The sequence below is a fragment of the Panthera pardus genome, unplaced genomic scaffold (genome assembly GCF_024362965.1).
Source record: "Panthera pardus isolate Hobbes unplaced genomic scaffold, ASM2436296v1 HiC_scaffold_8, whole genome shotgun sequence".
NCBI classification, from domain to species: domain Eukaryota; kingdom Metazoa; phylum Chordata; class Mammalia; order Carnivora; family Felidae; genus Panthera; species Panthera pardus.
In genome coordinates this window covers 129,605,094-129,627,272 of record NW_026527013.1, presented here as the reverse complement: position 1 = coordinate 129,627,272, position 22,179 = coordinate 129,605,094, and the positions used below count along the sequence as shown (strand labels likewise).

At 36.1% G+C, this 22,179-nt stretch overlaps 1 protein-coding gene across 9 annotated transcripts in view; it reads left to right on the top strand.

Annotated features, from left to right (window-relative positions):
* IMMP2L (inner mitochondrial membrane peptidase subunit 2) overlaps positions 1-22,179 on the top strand; it is an 882,864-nt gene that overhangs the window by 243,544 nt on the left and 617,141 nt on the right. Inside the window, exon 5 of one of the 9 annotated variants that reach the window (XM_053898372.1) lies at positions 7,026-7,974. The exons of the other annotated variants lie outside the window; for them this stretch is intronic. Within the exon in view, the coding sequence (XP_053754347.1) occupies positions 7,026-7,032 (7 nt within the window). The 3' untranslated portion in view covers positions 7,033-7,974. Of the gene's footprint in view, positions 1-7,025; positions 7,975-22,179 lie in introns of those variants that run through there. 9 annotated transcript variants of the gene reach the window in all.

Genomic DNA, 22,179 nt, shown 5'->3' with positions numbered 1-22,179 from the left:
GAGGGTGCAGCCCTGGGTTTTGAAGGTTAGGTAGCAGTTCTATATGTAGAAGAGAAGGAAAGGGGCCCTGTATGCTATCATATGAACAGTGGGAAAAAACATTAAAAAATTTTAAGTAGAAGAGTAATACCAATCATTATCTGATGTATTCTATGAAGATATATTCTATGAATATTCTAAAAAAGTCAGATACTAGAGACTGAAACTGCCACTGAAAATTCTAGATAAATTGTCATAACTGCGTGCTAGTCCCTGTGCTGGTATGGCTATGAGGATGAATAAGGTGCATTCTTGCCTTCTCCAAACTCGCTACTAAATTGAGGGATATAGGTAATTCAAAACAAACTGCAATTCAAAGTGCTAAATGTTGTAATAATGTTACAACAAAGTGTTAGGGGAAAACTCCAGGTGATTAATGTTTTGTTTTTGTAAATTTCTTTCTCTCATTGGTTATTTTTAATGCCCCCCCTTTTTTTTTTGACAATCAGCTCCAGTGAGTTAAATTACATAAACTACAATGCATCCTTTTTAAAAAGAAGTGAAAAATATTTAGGAATATTTTTCCTCATGAAGGATAAAGACTGTAATCCTATTCTTTATGAGAAAAATATTCAAATTTGGTAAGGCCCAAATTTGACTTCCTGTATTTAGATTTTTATAACATTGAAAGTGCACCTGTATTTCAGAAACAGGCCTTATGCTGAGAAGGTGATATGAGGTCATTAAATTGAGGTATATTTCATAGAAAGAATAGTAATCACTGTAGTTTTGACTGAGAGGGACAAAAAAAATTTTATTGTTAATGTTAGTTTTAAAACACAGAGTAAAGCAAAAACTATTTAAAAGATATATCAATTCTTGAGGTTCCTGGGTGGCTCAGTCGGTTGGATATCTGACTTCGGCTCAGGTCATGATCTCACGGTTTGCGAGTTCGAGCCCCGCGTCAGGCTCTGTGCTGACAACTCAGAGCATGGAGCCTGCTTTGGATTCTATGTCTCCCTCTCTCTCTGCTCCTATCCCACTCACGCTTTGTCTCTCTCTGTCTCAAAAATAAATAAAACATTTAAAAAAATTTAAAAAAATAAAAAAAGATATATCAATTCTGAAAACACATTAGTTCTAAGAGTATCAAAGGAATCAACAATAACAGACACTTCTAGATTTTTGCAATTAGTTAGGCTAACGATTAGAGCCTAGGCCTCTTTATGGATGAGATCTCAGTCATTGAGTTACACCCTAAAGATTGGTTAGGCCACATTGTTTTATTGGGAGAGCCTGTCATGATAGCATCTCAATCCTTAACCTCCTTTCTGAATTACAAAAAAAAATATGTATATCCATCCCATTGATCATCAATGTGATCTCCTATACAAAAATTAAAAGCCTTTAAATATTTCTGAAAATATGTTCATGTTGATATGAGATAAAGTCAGATATGTGCCAGACTTCTTTCATATTTTTTTTTGTTATTAATGAAATTATACATGTATTCTTTGGAAAACTTAGAAATACAAAATAGAATGAAGAAGACAATGAAAAGAGAGTCATTACACACATTTTGATCTAAGTCAGTTTTATTTAAATAAAGATATCAAAATAATCCCTGCAAATTTGGGGTATTATATTTTACATTTCATGATATTTGGGGATCTGTACTATATACCCGAAATTTGTGGTACTTTCCAGAAAGCATCTACCATACTCTTTCCTTCCCTTTGCCACTTTTCCCCAGAAGTACCTTCAGCTAATTCTCAACTACTTCTTGTGAAAAACAATGCACATAGAGACCGCTGGAATTGAGACCTCACCCAGAGTGGTGACAGGCTCACAGGGAGGCTGCCGTTTCAAGGACCAGGTTCTAGGAGTTTGTTCTCAGCGTTGCAGGTCCTGAAAATGGACTCTTCAGTATCTAAAAGTTTATCAGTCTTTCTGGGATAGACCTGAAGCAAATTCATGAACACATATGATATTACTGATCCGTAAATCAGTGTGCTAATTGATTAATTGTCGTTCAAGTTTCGCCCTAAGGAAATGGATTTCTTTTGGAAGCCCCAAAGCCAGCTGATCTCACTGAGCTTCACGCTGCTGCCCATCTGAGTTCCTGCCAGAATGCCAATCCTTTTCCAATAATCTTCCCTCCCTCTCTTTTGCTCATGTCGTACTCTTGACTCCTTTTCCCTTCCCAGTTTCCCAGTCTTCCCAACCCTTGCAACTCTCTAGAGACTCCACTTCATAGCAAAACAAAACAATTTCCCAAAACAAAAGTTTCCCCCCTATATTCTTAGACTTGTCAAGGAGTTCTCTTAATTCTACTTCCTGTCACAACTAAAATCTGAAATCTGAGGCCACTTCCCCCAATATCAGACCTTCCCTCTCTTAGACAGTCAAACTTTGAAATTCTTATTCTAAATCATCCCTTAATAGATGTCATGTAGATCATTCTTCTTTGGGCACATTGTTTTTCTTTTAAGGAGAATGGCAAGGATGGTATTTAAGTTTTCTTATTGACATTTACCTTCTATCATGCTTCTTAAAGTAACGTCTTGATTTTGGATATTGAGGTACAGGCAGTTTAATCTATTTTCAGGTTTTTTTCTCAGAAAAAATATTTAATATGTAATATTTAATATGTAAATAGGTGTATGCACACATATGGGTGTGTATATACATATATAAATGTACATGTATGTGAGCTCGTGATATTTCTACAAATGGCTGAATGTTACATTTTGACCCTTCTCAATTCATTCTCAGGATATTAACTTCATTTCCATTTGGGATGCAATGTTTGCTGTTGTCCTCTTTCTCTACCCTACAGCCGCTAGTATATTTTTGCTTTGGAAGAAAGCTATCTCCATAAATACTGTGGCATTTATTTGCTGTAAAAGGCTTTAGCTGCACGTTTTACTTGGACATTGATTTCTCATCATGTGACAGAAATGGCAAGGTTAGCATTTTAGGGGAGCTTCTCTTCTGTTAACAATATCTTCATCCCCTCATTAGTTTAATTCATGATAATAATCCAGACAAGCTTTGACCATTAAATCCTTTTAGGCAGCAGAGTTTCCCAAAGGCCATTCTTCGTTTTTGAATAATTAGTTTTTTCAATTCATTTTAGTGTATGAAGGTAATAGTATATGGGAATTCATTTTCTTCTGATGCTATAAACTTTCCATTAATGTATGAGATTAACTTTTATGTTTTTCTTTTCCTGTAGAGCTGACTGTTAGAGTATCCAATAGAGTATTTTGTAGTATTCAGACTAAAGCTCTTTTGGGGAGTTTGTGGTTTTAATAGGTGTTCCTTCAATTCTGTTCCTTCCATCACACCTTTTTCTTTTATTGCACGGGAAATGATGAGGTCTCTCCAAAAAGCATTTATGAAATCCCTGAAGAACCCTGGTAAAGGTACTGAGATTGATTTTTGTGTTTCTTTTTAAAAAAATACTCAAAGAAATTTGAGAAGCCCATATCCTTTGGAAGCTTAATATTAAAAAAATTGTCTACCCTGTCTAAAAAATTGCCTTGTTATGCCATTATTATTTCTGACAAATAGATCAGGTAGAGTTACAAAGAACAAAAGAATTAACTTTAAGTTATTTCTCCTCAAAATTAGAAGAGAGTCTCACAGAATAATATATAGGATATTCTAACTTTGCATAGTCATGATTACAGAATTAAAATCTCAAAGCACTTTCTAGAGATAAGAAAAAGCAGTGCAGGAATAAATAATCAAGATTGGCTGCTTCCAAACAGCAACTGTATGTAAGTACTTAAAACAAGAATTGCTTTATGAGGCTGAGCTTTTTCATTTATTCAGCCAAAGATGCATTACTGTGTTTTTTTTTAATGTGATTTTTGTCTTGAAGGAAGAACTGAGAATATATTCATACTTAAGGAGTTGCTAATACTTACTAGTTGATATAATAATGAAATAATTTATAAATAATTAATGTTTTACTTTTTAAGATTTCTATAGTCCCCTTTGAAAGAGGGGAAAAAAGAACTTGAACTCTCAGTAGAGCTGAATAAGGCAATTAAAAGTAGAAATTTTTTGGTCAAAACAATGCATTAGGGTTTTTAAAAGTTTGTATCTTGGGTATTTATGAAATTTCAAAATTTAAAATGACATTTATATAAATCCATCTTTGACTTTCTAAAGTTTCAAGGATGGGGGGCAAATGAGGCAGTATCATGAGCTATTTTCAGGCTAGGAGGATATAATTAAGTTTGAGAAGAAATGTAGTGAATACCGTATTTGGGGTTTAAGTCACTGAAGTAGGGTGTAAAGATACGGATGTTTTAGCCCTAGTAATTATCTCACAGATGAGTCATGTTGAGAAAATGCTCCTTAAAATCTATTCAATGTCATACCCTTTCCTGATAGAGCAATATATTTGTAGGTGAGTGGAACTAGAAGTAATCAAATAAAAGGTGCTCAGTAATAGATGGTAGCAGTTGTCATAATTTCCATTAGAGAAACCAAAGAGAAGAAAAGAAAACATTTTTTATTTCAGTGCTTTTTGAGTGTGAGGGCAGAGTACACAAACAGCCTGGGCCTGAATTCTTGCTCTGCTGCTTAGTACAACAGGTAACCTTGGTTATGTACCTAATCTGTTTGTGTCTCAATTTCCTCATTTATAAAATGAGGACAGTAATAACAAGTCTTAGGAAAATTGTTAGGACTCAGTGAACATATTTGCATATGCGTGTGTATTCATGTGTGTCTGTGTACAGAGAGATCTTAAAAAGGTGCTATGTATAGGTATTAGTTGTTCTCATTATACCATAGTTACTATTTTCCATTCTAGACTTCATAAACACTTTAAATTTATTCCACAAATATTAATTAGGCTCCACTGTGTGCCAAGCACTACTCTAAGTACTGGGTATACCATAATGAACAAGGCAGTTTAGGACCCTGTTCTCATGGAACCCTGTTCTTATATTTTAGTTTGGGAAGTCAAGATAGACAATTTGACAAGTATGTAAGTGATAAAAATGTCATGTAATACTCACTGCTACATAGAGGATTCAAGAGGAATGATGCGATAGGTTGAGTAGTCCAGGAAGGCTTTTTAAGGCAAGTGACATTTAAATTGAGAGCTGATGACAAAGAAACAATCCTGTGAATTTCTGGTGCAAGAACATTCCAGTGAAGAGTTTCTAAGATGTGCTCCGAGAACAAAGACTGATGATGGGTAGTAGGCTGGGCATGAACCCTGTGAGATACTCTCTGAGAAGGTGGATAGGATCTGGATTTGTAGGGCTCTGTGAACCTGAATAAGGAGTTAGGATACCATTTTAAGTGTGGCAGAGAGTTCTTGGAAGATTTTTAAGTGGAAGATTGATGTGACCTAATTCACACTGTAAAATTTCTTATGATTAAGGTCTGCTGTAATCAAAACAATATGGTATTGGAGGAGCGAGAGACACATAGGTCAGTTGCAATGAATATGGAACCCAGAGTAGACTTGCATAGATATGCCCAAAGGTACAAAAGTAATTTAATGGAGAAAGGGAAGGCATTTCAACAAAAGGGCTCTGGAGCAATTGGACATTCACAGGTGAGATCATGAACCTTGACCTAAGTCTCACACCTTATACAAAAATTAACTCAAAATGGAGCATGGACTTAAATGTGAAACATAAAAGTATACAAATTTCAGAAACAAAAAACAACAGGATAAGATCTTTAGAATCGAGGGCTAGGCAAAGAGTCTGACTAGACACCAAAAGCAGGATGCACAGAAGGAAAGGAAAGATTGGTAAATTTCACCTCATTTGTTTTGTAAGAGACCTTTGTTAAGAGAATGAAAACATAAGCTACACATGGGGAGAAAATATTTGAAAACTGCATATCTGACCAAAAACTAGTGTCTAAAATATGTAAATAACTATTGAAACCTAACTGCAGAAAACCAAACAATCCAGTTAGAAAATAGGCAAAAAGCATGAAGAAGCGTTCCACTGAAGAGGGAATACAGATGACAAATAATCACATGAGAAGATGTTCAACACCTTTAGCCATAGGAGGAAAGCAAGTTAAAACCATACTAAGTTATTACTACACGCCTATTAGAATGACAAAAATAAGAAAGTAACAACACCAGATGCTGTTGAGGATGTGAAGAAATGGGACCACTCACACTTTGCTGATGGGAATGTAAAATGATACAGTCACTCTGGAAAACAGTGTGGTAGTTTCTTAGAAGCTCTAAACATGCAGTTACCATGACATCCAGCAAGTGCATTCTTAAGCATTTATTCCAGGGATATGACAACTTACATTCATACAAAAACCTGTACAGGAATGTTCACAGCAGCTTTATTGGTAATCAGCCCAAACTGGAAACATCCCAGATGTTCTTCAAAGGTGGATGGTTAAATAAATGGTGACACATATGTACCATGTAATCCTACTCCACAATAGAAAGAGATGATACATGAAACAGCTTGGCTGAATCTCCAGGGAATTATTCTGAGTGAAAGAAACCAGTCCCCAAAGGTCACATACTGAATGATTCCATGTATGTACCATTCTTGAAATGAGAAAATTATGAAATGGGGAACATGAGTGGTTGTCAGGGGTTGGAGATAGGGGGAGGAAGGAAGTAATTGTGTCCACAAAAAGGATGACAAGGAGGGATCCTTGTGGCAATGGAATCGTTCTGCACCATGACTGCTTCAATGTCAACATCCTAGTTGTGATTTTGTACTATAGTTTTGCAAGGGTACATGGCTTATGTCTGTATTATTTCTTAAAACTGTGTATGAAGCTACAATTCTCTGAAAATAGCAAGTGTAAGTAAAGAAAAGAACACATTATTTTGAGTGATCAGGAGAGAATGTATGGCCTCCAGCCCTAGTTATTCTGATTTAACTGGTCAGCAGTGGGGGTCTGTCGTGTACTTTTATAAAAACCTTCAGGTGATTCTACTGTGCAGACAGAGTGGAGTATCTCCGTAAAGCTGCAAACAAATCCCTCTGGGCTTTGGTGCCAGATGTTACCCATGCTTTCTTTAGGTTGTGATACTTGTTCCAGACTTTTGACTTTGCAAGACTGTGATGTGATCCCAGAGGACCAGTGTCACTTCCTCAACTGAGGCCACGCAGCAGAGAATGCTTGAGGTATCTATATATCTATGAATATCGTGATATTTTCCCCTTGAAAGTAAGTTTTACCTTAATGTTTTTTTTCCCCAAAGTCCTATTGAAATAATTACTTTCATTATATTCTAGTTACTGTAATTTTTTTGATAAGGAGGGAGGCATTGCTTAGTCACATTTGCAGATTGCTGTTCATCCTTTTGTTTCTCTTTCTCTTTAATATGGTCCCTGGCTGGGCAATAAAATCCTACGTGTAAACAGGACATATGCGAATCTTCTTGCATGGTAGCTGCAGGAGTCTTCAAAAAAAACAAAAACAAAAACAAAAACAACCAATATTTAATTCACATATGAGATTCCTCTTTAGAGTACATGCTGCTTATGATTAGAGACTACATAAATTATTACCTTATAAATAAGTTTAATACTTTATTTTCCAGGATACCTGCTTGCTTTTCGTCTTTTTAAAGTAGAGAAGCATACATTTGTTTTTCCTCTGACTCAGCTACTTTTAAAGAATATTCTGGCAAAACCCCACTGGTAAAGAGATTGTATTTGCTCCTGAAAATGTCCAACTCTTGTTTAATTTTCTAGTGCCTGCTTAATTAGTGTTGCATTTGGAAGATTATGTATTCGATATAGAGCTCCGCAGAACATCTACTACCTAGTAGGCATTCAGTGATTGTTAATGAATAGGGTTAACAGTTGTTTGGATATCACTGCTATGTACCAGCACTGAGGACAATCCTGTCTTCATGTAGCTTTCAGTTTTGTGTTGAGTTATATAAATATTAGGAATGATTTGAGATTTGTTATCATACTATCTCAATTATTGGACATTATGAAAACTCTAAAATTTTCTGAATCCTCGTGTTTGTATGTGTGTTTGCATGTGTATGTGTGTATAACGGTATGCTAACCTTTGCCCTCTGTCTTTGTCTCTCTTCTTCCTCATGACTCAGTCTTATCATTATACACCTGTTATTTATAACTCTGATAGTTCAGGACAAAGAGTGAAGTCTGTAAGTTGTTTCTTGAATCAATTATGGTCCAAATAGTTTTGCCTTTGGACTGTACTTTTCCTCCTTTATGACCTGTAGTGAACAGAATTTGTTTGCTCATGGCTGACTCTCATCACTGATCAGTTTATAGCCCCTCTTTTAGTTTAGTTTATTACTTATTTTCCTCCTGTTTCCATTCCTCTCTCTTCATTAAGTATTGATGTAAAGTATTTAATGGATATCCCTACAATTTGCTCTCCATCAGCTTATTGAGATAGATGTGTATCCTTGAAAAAGGATTATTTGGTTTTATTTTTTGTATTGTTTAACCTCATATAGCATTTTTCGCATCCCAGATACGGTTTTAAGCTTTGGTCAACGTTAATTCATTTAATCCTCACAGCAACTCTGTGAGGTAGGTACTGTTATCCCTGTTGGCACAAAAAGGTTGAATAATTTACTTAATGGTACATAACTCATAGGTGTGGAGCCCGGATTTCAACGTGGACCCTTTAGCTCTAGAGTCTACACCTTTAACTATGATTAGCTGCCTCTCCATGAATACCAAGTATTGTGCTATAAATCCTATTTGGTTCTTTCCCTTTTGTTCATGTTGCCACGTGTACATCAAGTTCATGACCTCTAATTGCTACCTGATACTCTGTTGTGATACCACATTTTACAAACATCAACTTTACTGAGGTATAATATACACACAATAAAATAAACTTGTGTTAAATATATAATTTCTTGGGTTTTGGCGAAGGTATACATACCTGTAACTAGCAACACAATCAATACATAGAACATTTCCTTCCCCTTGAGATACACGTTGGAGTCCCGTGCCACCTCAGTCCTACCCCAGACCCAAGAAACCATTGATCTTTCTGTCACAATGGGTTAGGGAGTTTTGTTTGTTTGTTTGTTTGTTTTTGTTTTTTTTTACTAGATTTTGCATAAGTGGAATCAAATAGTATGTGCTCTTTAAGCTGGCTTCTTTTGCTCAGCGTGTTTTTGAGATACATTTATGCTATTGCTTGAATTAGTAGTTCATTTGTCTTTATTACTGTGCAATTTTCCATTGAATGGATGTACCACAGTTTGTTTATCCATTCATCTGTTGATGGGCATTTGGATTGTTTCTAGTTTTTGGCTATGGTGAATAAAGCTGGAAAGAATATTTGTACACAAGGCTTTATATGTTTTCTTTTTCGGGGGAAAAATGCCTAGGAATGGACTTTCTGAGTCTTATGATAAATGTATGTTTAACTGATAAAAAAAACTTACAAAATGTTTTACAATGTTCTTGTGTCATTTTACACTTTCACTAGTAATGAGTAAGAGTTTGAGTACCTTCATATTCTTGGCAACTCTTGGGATTGTTTGTCTTTTTTTAAATAGCTTTTTCTTTTGGAATAATTATAGAATGATAGCTGCAAAAATAATACAGGAATTTCCTATATACTCTTAACCTAGTTTACCACTATGGTAATATCTTGTGTAACCTTAGTACAGTGTCAAACCCAAGCCAGTGACATGGATGTAATTCACAGAGCTTATTTAGATTTCACTAGTTTTACACACACTGATTTCTATGTACGTGTATATGCAGTTCTATGGAATTTTATCATGTTGAGATTCATGTAACCACCACCATAATCAAGATCTAGAACTGTCCCATCACCACAAAGATTCCTCATGTTAGCCTATTACATTCACACATCCCTCTTGGCTCCCTTCCCTCACCTCTTGCTGCTTCCTTTGTGAAGCCCTTGGCAAACAGTCTCTTCACCATCTCTGTAATTTTTCATTTCAAGAATGTTATATAAATGGAATCATACAGTATATAATCTCTTGAGGTTGGCTTTTCTTTATTCAGCATAATTCCCTTAATATTCATCCAAGGTATTGTCTTATGTGTGTCATTAGTTCTTTCCTTTAAATTACTGGGTGACATGGATGTAGCACCATTTGTTTAACTATTTACCCATTGAAAGACATTAGGATTGTTTCCATTTTTCACTGTTACAAACATGGCTGCTGTGAACTGGAGTGTATATGCTTTTTTGCAGACATAGATTTTACTTTCTCTGGGATAAACGCCCAGTAGTGTATGTTAACTTTTCTTTTTTTCTTTTTAAAGAAACTGCCAAACTATTTTCCAGAATGGTTGTGTCTTTTTGCATTCCCACCAGCAATGTATGATTTATCCAGTTTCTCTGCATCCTTGCCAGCATTTGGCATTGCCATTATTTTTTATTTTAGCCACTCTAATAGTTGTGTAATAATATCACATTTTGGTTTTAATTTGCACTTCCTTAATGGCTAATGGTGTTGAACATCTTTGCATATGCTTATTTGCCATCTGCATATCCTCTCTGGAGAAATGTCTGTTCATGTGTTCTATTGCCAACTTTGAATCTTATCCATTCTACTGGAGTGCATTGGTATCGCACTGTGGTTTTCATGGTTTTTTTTTTTCCCCTGATAAATTCAGATGTGAGCATCTTTTCAAGTCTCTATTGGTCATTCTTATGTATTTGTGAAGTGTCCGTCCAGAATTTTTTTGCACATTTTTATTTGTCTTAGAGTTATGAGAGTTATAAAAGTGATTTCTCCTGGATACCAGTGCCTTGTCAGATACATGTTTTGTAAATGTTTTCCTCTGTTGTATGGCTGGCCTTTTTCATTTTTTACATAATTTCTTTAGAGGAGTAGTTTCTAATTTTGATGAATTTAAATTTGTCCATTTTTTCTTTTATTGTTAGTGCTTTTAATTTTTTTTTTTAGTTTGAGAGAGAGAGACAGAGACAGAGACAGAGACAGAGAGAGAGAATCTTAAGTAGGCTCCATGCCTAGTGGGGAACCCAACATGGGACTCCGTCCCAGGACTCTGGGATCATGACCTGAGCCAAAATCAAGAGTCAGATGCTCAACTGATTGAGCCATCCAGGAGCCCCTATTATTAGTGCTCTTTTACATCCTTCTAACAAATCTTTGTCTACTTAGAAGCCATGAACATTTTCTCCTAGAAATTTTATAGTTGTAGGTTTTATATTTAGGTCTAAGGTCTAAAGATCCATTTGGAATTAATTTTTGTTCATGTGCCACATTTTAATCTAATTCCCTAGTGAATTAAATAGTTACTAGGTTTACTAGCATAAATAACAGTGTCGACACATTATCACACATGGCTTCATGGGGCTATGTAGAAAAGTATCTCACACAGTATATGCAAACTGTTATCCACAATAGTTATGCACATTTATATTCCTGCTAGCATGGCAGAAAAGTTCCTGTTTACTTTATTTTGACTTCTTATAAATAATTATTTACTAAGGTTTCCTTCTATTCACTTGCTCACAAACTCTGATTTCATATTATGTTGATCTCAGCATGCTTTTCTGTGACAGTCTTGTGGCTCTTTCCCATTGTAGTTATTATAATATTTTGTGGATGGGAAAATCAGTACTCTTACTTTGAACTGTGTCTAAATTATGAGTACAGAGGATGAATGAGGATGAGTGTGAAGGCCTTAGGGCTGCACCATTGGTTCAGTATGTAGGCATTATGATATGTATTTTGCCAACTTGACCATTCTTTGATCTCCTTTTTGGTTCTCATCTTTGGTCCTTATTTTCCATGATGTTGAATTGGTGACCCCAGGTAAGTAAGATATTAATACATATAATTAAGCGCCAAATTGTGTGAAGATAATATTCTAATATAGTTATGAATGCCATATAATTTTAGGTGAAAATATATATGAGCAGATGGTGATGTGAGCAATAACTTTGGTACCTCAATATAGGTCACACCTTAAAAGTCTCTTATCTAGTAAAGGACAAAACCATCATGTTATAAATATGCCACAAACGGCTGTAATATGCAATTTGAAACTTCATGTATTATAAGAAAAACTTGTATTGAACAGATGTTTAAGGTCTTAAGGGCAGCAGTATAAACTAGTTAAATTTACATAATGATTTTATAGGCTAAAATATTAGTTATCTTCTCACTGAAAAGTCCATTCATTGTTACATAACACTTAGCTGGGGTAAGAAATACCTGTACTAATCTTTACCCTGAAGTTCTGACAAAATTGTGTATGAAAATAAAATACTCCTTTTTTGTAGTTTTCTTTGCTAAGTGCTTTCAATATTAATATTAGTTATTAGTTATGAGTTATATCCAGGGAAGCTGTTTTTTGCATTAAATGTGGCTTGCATTGGGTGAACATTATTTTACAGTATCAGCAATGTAGTTTGGGTCTGTCCTTGACAGTTTTGGTATCAAAACTGGAATATACTGAGAAATCTTGGTTCATCTCTGGCAAGGTCTTGATAGTTTCTTTACCATGTTCGCATAAAGTGTATATTTTTTTCCCTTCTGTTTGGTAGCTTAGTGTCTAAATTATAGAAATATCAAAAGAAAAAGAAAAAAAATTCACAGCATAGAATTAGGCTGTTACTTGCCTACAGATTTATGTGTAAGTTCAAACTGCTCTGTCTTGTTTAGAGAGAGAGAGAGGGAGACTTCTATTAAACACATTTTTTCCAACCATGTTTTCTTGATAGACAAGTTTTGTTTATTTCTAAAGCCATATACCATGCCTTCTGGTTGCCCACGACAGTTCAGGTTTATGCCTATGTTCCTGGTGTAGTTCTTGATAGTATCCCCTTTCACTCCCAAAGTGCAATATACCTTATAATGTACATATTTCTTAAATCAGTCTACTTTCAACATCCCTGGGCTCTTGCTGACCCTGCCACCAACTAGCCATATGACTATGGGTGTAGAAAGGCATCTCAACCTCTTTCGAGTGTCTTCATCTATAAAGTGAAATAGAATGGTAGGACTAAATGATCTCTGAATATTCTGGAAAGCTTTAAAGTTTTATTTCCAGATGCTTAGTCACTTCTGGTATAACAGTGGTGTAGTGAAGTTGCTTTCCAAAAAAAGTTTATTATTTTCTATTTTACTATTTATGGTCCTATTCTTTTCTATCCTATTACATCCTATTAAAAGAAACTCTAGTCATCACCTGTTAAGTTGATTTCATGACCAGAACTGGGTTGAGATTCATATCTTGATTCAGATATTCTTGAGTATCTGTCTTATCTGTGACACTCTGAACAGTGACTTACTTTCTGTTAGTTTCAATTTCCTTATCCACTTGTGTTAAAGATGTTGTGGGGGTTAAATGAGATAAGCCATATAAAGCACTTCATGTGGTGCCTCGTGTGTGGAAGACCTCATGGCATGTCCGTTATTCTCTATTTATGCTATAAACAGTATTTTCCTCTGCAAAGATTATATGTTACAGCATATGACTGATTAAAAGTTTTACCACATTATTCATAAATCTGGATAATCACAGATAAAATCTGGATAAAATCACAGATAAAATTATATTCCTGTAGACCAGCAATTTTGAAGTCTATCTATAGGTGCTTAGCCAAACAGTAGTTATGTTTTGTGTACTCCTGTGAAGCAAGGAACTCTGGTTTTCCAGCTGAGTTAAGATCCCCACCAAGAGGTCAAATGTCAGGGAAGTCCACAGGGAAAAGACAGTAGTTTGGAATTTCCTGCCCTGTTCTAGTTGGGATTAATTTAAATCTTTTAAAAGATAGACAAATTGTAATCTTGTTTTTTATTTAAAATAGTATATAGCCTCTTGACATTGAAACATGCATGCCTTTTTTGAGACATTGGAATCCAAAATTATTTTCACAGAAAGTGAAAAGCATCAATACTTTCTTTTTTGTTGAAACAGCAAGGTATTATCTTTTCTAAAATGAAAAGTTAAATTTATATTTGAATAATCTTTTATTATAATACTCAGTAATAACTCGGGCAAGTGGTCACATTCAGATGTTTGGTTTCTGAGTTTATTTTTGCCTCTATCAGGTCTTCTGAGTTTCCCTTCTTTTCTTACCAGTGCGCCATTGCTTATGTCCCATTCTACGTGTCATTGCTGCTGTCTGTCCTTCCTGAGACACAGGGCATTGAGAGGTGTATGTTGAACATGAAGTCCTTTGACTTACTGGCATGTCCAGCCTTGCGTCCTCCATATTGAGTTTCATTCTGAAGAGGAATGAACCTTCTTGACCTTTGCCATTGTGCTGCGAAAGTAGTTCAAAATGGCAAGGATGGTTGTTCCATAAAGAAGGTAAAAGAGTTAAGTACATATCAGGATTATGGTAGAGTTCATATCACTCTGTCATATTCTTTCCATTGTTAACTGAGTTCATTTCTCATGATTGCCTTGTGAATTAGGTTTACTAACCTCAGAAAAGTTCAATATTTGCTAAACAGTCCTGAAACTGGTAGATGGCAGAGTTGAAATTTAAGCCCAAGAGTGTCTGACTTACTTTATTTTAGGCTTATCCTGGGAAGTTTGTGAAAGTGCATTCTGAATAATACTCTGGAGATCATATTTCTTATGCTGGTGTTTTCATATGATTTGTCAGTATCACCAAACCAGGCTAGGGTTCTAGTACTCTGCAAAAGAAAAGCAGGATTACAACTCAAAGATAATCCTGGCAAATTGGAAGAACTAGTAAATGTAAACAGAGCAGAGCTCAATAGAGATATACGCAGGGTAATTCACAAAAGGAGAAAAAACTAAGTGTACAAATGCAAGAGTATAACATTAAGAGGTACTAGGCAATTCTCTATTTCTCCTGCAGCCGTGGTCATGACTTAATTATGGAGAATTTGGAGAGAATCCAGAGGAATCCAACAGAAAATATTAAAAGGTTTGAGAAATTTACTCTGTGATGAAAGTCTGAAGGACTGGGTTTATTTAGCCTAGAGAAGCGAAGTCTGAATAGGGACTTAATTACAGTCTTCAGGTTCAGTGAAATCATAGACACAGAGGCCATGAGTGTTTCTCAGGAGAATTGTCTTTTGACAGGCATTCTCAAATATGGTTGTTTTCTTGGTTTTCACTGCGTGTGAAAGGATATTATATGAGTGATGATGAGCAGCTGTTCTTTCTTCGCTGCAGGGGGACAAGCAAGAAAGAGCTTAAATCACCACAGGAGTGATTTAAGGAGAACTTTTCAGCTGGTGGAGATTCTTCTCTCTAAGCTCTATAAAAGTATGAGAGCACCTGTCAGAAATAAGGCTGGATGATAGGCATTTTCATGTTATAATTTTAAGCCTCGTTCAGTTTGGTTGGAACCACTTAGGCACTTTCTGAGGTACTTGTGGGCCAAAGCCCAGGAAGGTCCTGAGTTTTGAGAAAGGCAATTCGGATGATGTGAGCTGTGACCACTGGTCATCTGGCAAGTTCTGTTTTCTTTCTTAACATTTTTGGTTACTGCTCCTTAAAAACTCTCTTCGGACTGAATCTCCCCAGATTGCATACTATTATTTGTGACTCTTCATTGCTTCTTTGTATCTAGAAAAACATTAATTTCCTTAGTAGTTGGTCTCATCTAATTTTAAGGGAAGGTTTCTTTTTCTTTCTTTTTTCTTTTTTTTAAAGTTTATTTATTTACTTTTGGGAGAGAGAGAGAGAAAATCCCAAGCAGGCTCCACACTGTGCAAAGCCTGACCTCACAAACCATGAGATCATGACCTGAGCCGAAAGAAAAGACGTTTAACTGACTGAGCCACTTGGGCCCTGAGGAAGCGTTTCTAATTAAAGTTACATAGTAGAGTATGGGATGCAGACAGATACCTCCTATAGGATCTTTACTTGGATTAACTACCTTCTTCCCTTCCTTCCTTCCTTTCTTCTTTTCTCCCACAAATAGCTACTGAAAATCTGCTAGGTTCTAGGCACTGGGGATATAAAGCAGGCAAAAATCTCTGCCATGGAGAGGTGAATAATAATAAAAAAAAACATACTTGGGGGTGCCTGGGTGGCTCAGTCGGTTAAGCGTGCAACTCTTGATTTCAGCTCAGGTCATGATCTTGTGATTTTTGAGAGTGAGCCCCACTGCACTGCCCTAACAGCGTGGAGCCTGCTTGGGATTCTCTCTCTCTCTCTCTCTCTCTCTCTCTCTCTCTGTCTCTCTGTCTCTCTGTCTCTCTGTCTCTCTCTCAAATAAATAAATAAATAAATAAACAAACAAACATAAAAACAACATAGTATATTAAATAGTGATAAGTGTCATTTGGGGAAAAATGAAGCATATAAAAGGAATTATACAAGATCAAACAAAGGTCAATTTGAAATATATTTGTCAGAAAGGTCTCATGTATCTAGGCATCAGAGATATTTTTGAGGTGCCCATTCTGAGCTTCTGCTGCTCTTTTCCCCTTGCTTGCCAGAAACTGGAATCAGCAACTTGGCACATTGTTTCTTATAGGGGTGCTGACTTCTGATATAAAGGGAGCCTGCAAGATTTAAATACTTGACTTCATTTTTTAATTTTTTTTTTAACGTTTATTTATTTTTGAGACACAGAGAGACAGAGCATGAACGGGGGAGGGGCAGAGAGAGAGGGAGACACAGAATCGGAAGCATGCTCCAGGCTCTGAGCCATCAGCCCAGAGCCCGACGCGGGGCTCGAACTCACGGACCGTGAGATCGTGACCTGAGCTGAAGTCGGACGCTTAACCGACTGAGTCACCCAGGCGCCCCTTGACTTCATTTTTTAAAAAGAAGCCCATCCATCAGGTTTTAATAAACACTAATTGTATTTTAAAATTACCTCTGAAGGCATTGAAGACATCCCAGAAATGGTACAAATAGGGCCAGAATTTAGTAAGTACATAAAACAGTCTATTTACTGCCTTCAGTGTATTTACAGGAATATTCCTCCTCACTTTATATTTTGTCTCATGTTGTGTGTTGCATGTGTGAGTGATTTTCTGCAAAGGGCACTTGGCAGTGGAGTGTGAAAGGACTCAACATCCTCATTCCCCGGCAGCCTACCTAATGCACATGATCCAGGGATAGTGGGTCAATAGCATAACCTTTATATTTGAAGAAAGCCTTTTTAAAACAAATTAAGAAAGATGTGGAATTACTGCTGTAAGTATGGGAAGTGATTGAATTACATTGTCATTTTCTTTGTAGTAGCAAGTTGGGGTAGGGAAGACATTAAGAGATAGGGCGTAGGTTACTGATTTACAGTAATGTCTAACCTAGTATAAGTTAGTAGGTGTGTTTGAATAGGGTATGACTCAATTCAAGGACCTCCCTTTGAGGTGATGGATATTAAGGGAGATTTAACTGTACTAATACTTACTATGTTCACTAATAAAATTCCAATTCAGATGGCCTTTAAAATGTAAGATCTGGGGCTGTGACAAGGTCAAAATGCTTCTGTGGGTACAGAACACTTAATGCAAAGACAAAACAGTCAAGGATAAGGAAGGTAATTATATTAATGATTTTTTTTAAAAGCATTGGAGGATGCTTTAGGTTACTCTCTGGAACTCCCAAATAGTTTGGATCTCTTCCCTAAAACTCCCAGAATTGGTCCTGTGATTTGTATATCCCTTTGGAGTCACTGAAAGAATAACCTGGGATACTTGCCCAGTGTTGTAATTTCACATCCAGTTCAGTTCAACACCTTCACCATTGCTTAAACCTTGCCTCAGTATTGAAGTCCATTCAGAATTTGCCACCAAGTTGTCTTTCCAGGCTTTTCCTTACTTCTTAAATAAATTCCCTAAGTCTTAATTTAAAAAAATATTTTTTTCCCCAAGGCAAAGAGAAATAGCCTCTTGTAGAATACTTAATTCCTTTTGACGAAGTTTGGCCAACCCTACAATGACAATCTTTATTCCTACACTTACCCACAATTGGATGTGATGTCTCCTTTTTTTGGAACTCACGTAAGCACTTTGTTTAATATACATATGTCAGTGCCTCAGAAACAGCAGTAACAACAAAAACAACAAGCTAAATACATACATACATACATACATACATACATACATACATACATACATACATATATAAACCCAAATTAAATTGCAAGACAGTCTTCATGTGACTCTTAGGAAGTATATGGTGGGCAAATCTGATGTTTACTTGTGGAGTGAATTTGATTATTATACTTATGGAAACTTAGATTCTGTTAGGTTGACATTTATACAGTTTACATTTCTCAGCCTTATGGATGAAAATGAAATATTGCAGACTTTATAGACTTCAACACTTCCTTCTCTTGCTTTCTTGTAACTATACTTGTGTAAGAACCAGCCCAGTGAATTGTCCGTCTTTGAAACTGAGGACCATTTCAAAGTCCTGGCTTCTCCCCTTCACCCGTGTTGGCTCTACATTTCTGGTTCTTGTGATAGGACACAGAAATCCCCCCTCCCCACCTTTTTAAAAGTATCATCATCTTTCCCCCAACACTAGACTCAAATCAGAATATCTGGCAGCTTTTAAGCTCATGGAAACTGAACAAAACTAGCAAGCAGCTTTTGCTGTTTTTCATATTCAATACCATGAAGGAAATATCTTTTTGTTTGAACAATGAAACCTTAGCATTATTATTGTCATTATCATCATCCTCACTACTACTAACTACTATTGCTACTATTAGTATTATTTTGGTGGGGGAGTCTTGATTTCGTGGAACAGAAGACTAATTTATGTCTATTTTATGATATAGGTGCTCTCCTCTCTCTTCCATGCAATTATGGTGCCTTAATGTAACAGTCATGGTCAAAATCAGAATCTATAAATGTTTTTCTGACACCTCAGTAAATACTTTTGGTCAAGTAAAGCAGGAATATGTTTGGAATTCCATTTTATGTCTTAATAGCTTGATTCACTACTAAGTGAGCAGGGAATATGTCACTCACATTTCTTTCCACTGAAAGAAGGAAAAAAAGTTCTTTATTGTGCTGGTATTTGGAATTTATTACCACAAACTAGAGGTGGTGTTTAAAAAAATTGTTTCTTATTTCTAATTATTGTCGTTAAGAATGGTTTCATAGAACATTCTCTAAAATCAATTGCAGACATCCTTTAGCATTTTATTAGTTTGTAGCTAACAGCCACATAGAGCAAATGATCTCACTTACCTAGGGAGAGTATGTTTTGGAGCCAGTTTATCTTGAAAGGTATCTTGAAACATTACCTAATGTTAATTATTCTAAAGATGTCTTATCAAGTGTTTTCTTTTATAATATGGTGATTGGGAATGCTGACCTTAAAAATTGTGTATCCTAAAATTGTTGTGACTAGGCCTCAAGTCTCTAGGATCTAAGGCACCCAGTGATGAGTTTTAAAAAGGACCCATGACCTTTTCTGAAAGAAATCCTAGTCTCCCTCTGATAAAGAATGGGATAATATCCACATGCAGCCGTTTGGTCTTCCTGAGATGATGCAATCCTGGCTGTTGGTCAGTTGATTGGCAAAGTTCGTTATGCCCTTAGTTGGGTCTTGTTTCTTCTCAGAGACCACAGTTTCTAACTCTGTGCTACTTTATCCTTAATGAAACTCAGTCATGGTAAGTAATATTTGTGGAAGATTCCAGAGGAATATGTAATACATCCATTCTGTTAGAGATTCAATTTTTTTTTTACCTAATTCAAGCTAGACCATCATAGAGCTATGTTTTACTCCCCTTGAGAGTTGCTTTTACTTAGTTGTACTGTCGCATTAGGTCTTGGCCAGATGAAGGGTCATTATGCATAAACAGCCTCAGGGAAGTGATTATTGTATTCATCACAGTGGAGTTGGTTCATGCAACACAGTGTTTGCTTTATGAACATCCATAGAAGAAAGTGCTTAAAGGTTTTATTGTCAGGGAAAGATGAACCTCAGAGCAACTGTTGCTGAGAATCCACTAACTCATGATTTTGCTATCTATCTCAAAATAAACTTCTGTTAGACTATGGTGAACTTCCTTGAGTCCATCTTGTTTCTTTTATTATTACTTTTATTTTACTTCGATAGCTAGCCTTTTTAGTATGATGCCGTATTTGCAGAAGTGGTTAAAAATCTTTCAGAATGAGGTAGGGGATGAATGAAAAAAAATATACAAATGAATCCTTTGTATCTTCTTCCTTGATTTTGTATTAAAGTAACATTTCTTTTCCTAACCTCCCTATCAGATGTGAGGTCTGTCAGGGTAAAGATTATGTCTCTCATTTCTTTTTTGTGTAGAAGTATTAAATACAGTGCTTTGCATTTAATAGGCTCTCCATGAATATTTTTGCATTAAATCAATATGCATTTATTGAATCAAAGTACTGTTGGGTATACAAATACCAATAAACTATGTTGCCTAGCCTTATGAAATTTAGTTACAGTTTGGAGAGACAGGAGAAAGGCTGTGTTAAGAGCTGACATATGCTGTGGAAGTCTTTGGGAGGGAAAAATGAATTCTGATCGGTGGAGGTGTAGTGGTGACATAAGGTGGGTCTGGAACGACGAGTAAGACTTTACCAGGGGAAGACTGGCTTAGCATTGAAAGTTGAATTGGGTGGAATGTTTATACAATTCTTGTATGCTCCAGAATCACTTTTTTTCCCTCAAGCTTCAAGGATTTTCCTTTAAGTTAGTGTTCTGAAATTTAGAGAAAAAGACCTTATTGATGGCATGATTTTATAGACTTCAGTCTTCTCTGGTCCAAACTTTAGAACCTTAATCTTTGCAGTTTGTCATGATATATTAACCTCTTCCCTTCATTTTCTGAATATGTAAAAGCTTTTATCTGGGTCTTCTCACGTCCTATTAGATATTTCCAAGGAAACCTTATTTAAGCCATGGTTTTGTAAATAATGATTTTTTAGTTTTTTTAATAATTTTTGTTTTTACTTTCTGCACAATTTGTCTTAATTAACAAGATGCCTTTGAAGTTGTTCTTTGGGCTCTGGCATTGTATTAAAGGCCATTTGTGGTCTCCATCCTGATGACCTTTCCAGCCTTGTGTCCCTTTACTTCTTTCTCCCAAGCCACAGTTACGCTTATATACACACATATACACACATATATATACACATATATAATCTATTGTCAAATCAATTTCCATACAACACCACCCAGTGCTCATCCCAACAGGTGTCCTCCTCAATGCCCATCACCCACTTTCTCCTCTCCCCCACCTCCCCCATCAACCCTCAGTTTGTTCTCAGTATTTAATAGTCTCTTATGGTTTGCCTCCTTTCCTCTTTGTAACTTTTTTTCACCCTCTTTCGCCTCCCCCCTGGTCTTCTGTTAAGTTTCTCAGGATTCACATAGGAGTGAAAACATATGGTATCTGTCTTTCTCTGCCTGACTTATTTCACTTAGCATAATACCTTCCAGTTCCATCCATGTTGCTGCAAATGGCATGATTTCATTTTTTCTCATTGCCAAGTAGTATTCCATTGTATATATAAACCACAACTTCTTTATCCATTCATCAGTCGATGGACATTTAGGCTCTTTACATAATTTGGCTATTGTTGAAAGTACTTCTATAAACATTGGGGTACAAGTGCCCCTATGCATCAGCCCTCCTGTATCCCTTGGGTAAATTCTAGCAGTGCTATTGCTGGGTGATAGGGTAGATCTATTTTTAATTTTTTGAGAAACTTCCACAATGTTTTCCAGAGTGGCTGCACCAGTTTGCATTCCATCCAACAGTGTAGAGGGTTCCCATTTCTCCACATCCTCTCCAGCATCTATAGTCTCCTGGTTTGTTCATTTTAGCCACGCTGACTGGCATGAGGTGATATCTCAGTGTTGTTTTGGTTTGTATTTCCCTGATGAGGAGTGACATTGAGCATCTTTTCATGTGCCTGTTGGCCATCTGGATGTCTTCTCTAGAAAAGTGTCTATTCATCTCTTCTGCCCATTTCTTCACTGGGTTATTTTTTTTCACGTGTGGAGTTCAATGAGTTCTTTATAGATTTTAGATGCTAGCCCTTTGTATGATATGTAATTTGCAAATATCTTTTCCCATTCCGTCAGTTGCCTTTTAGTTTTGTTGGTTGTTTCCTTTGCTGTGCAGAAGCTTTTTATCTTCATGAGGTCCCAGTAGTTCATTTTTGCTTTTAATTCCCTTGCCTTTGGGGATGTCTCAAGTAAGAAATTGCTGTGGCTGAGATCAGAGAGGCTTTTTCCTGCTTTCTTCTCTAGGGTTTTGATGGCTTCCTGTCTC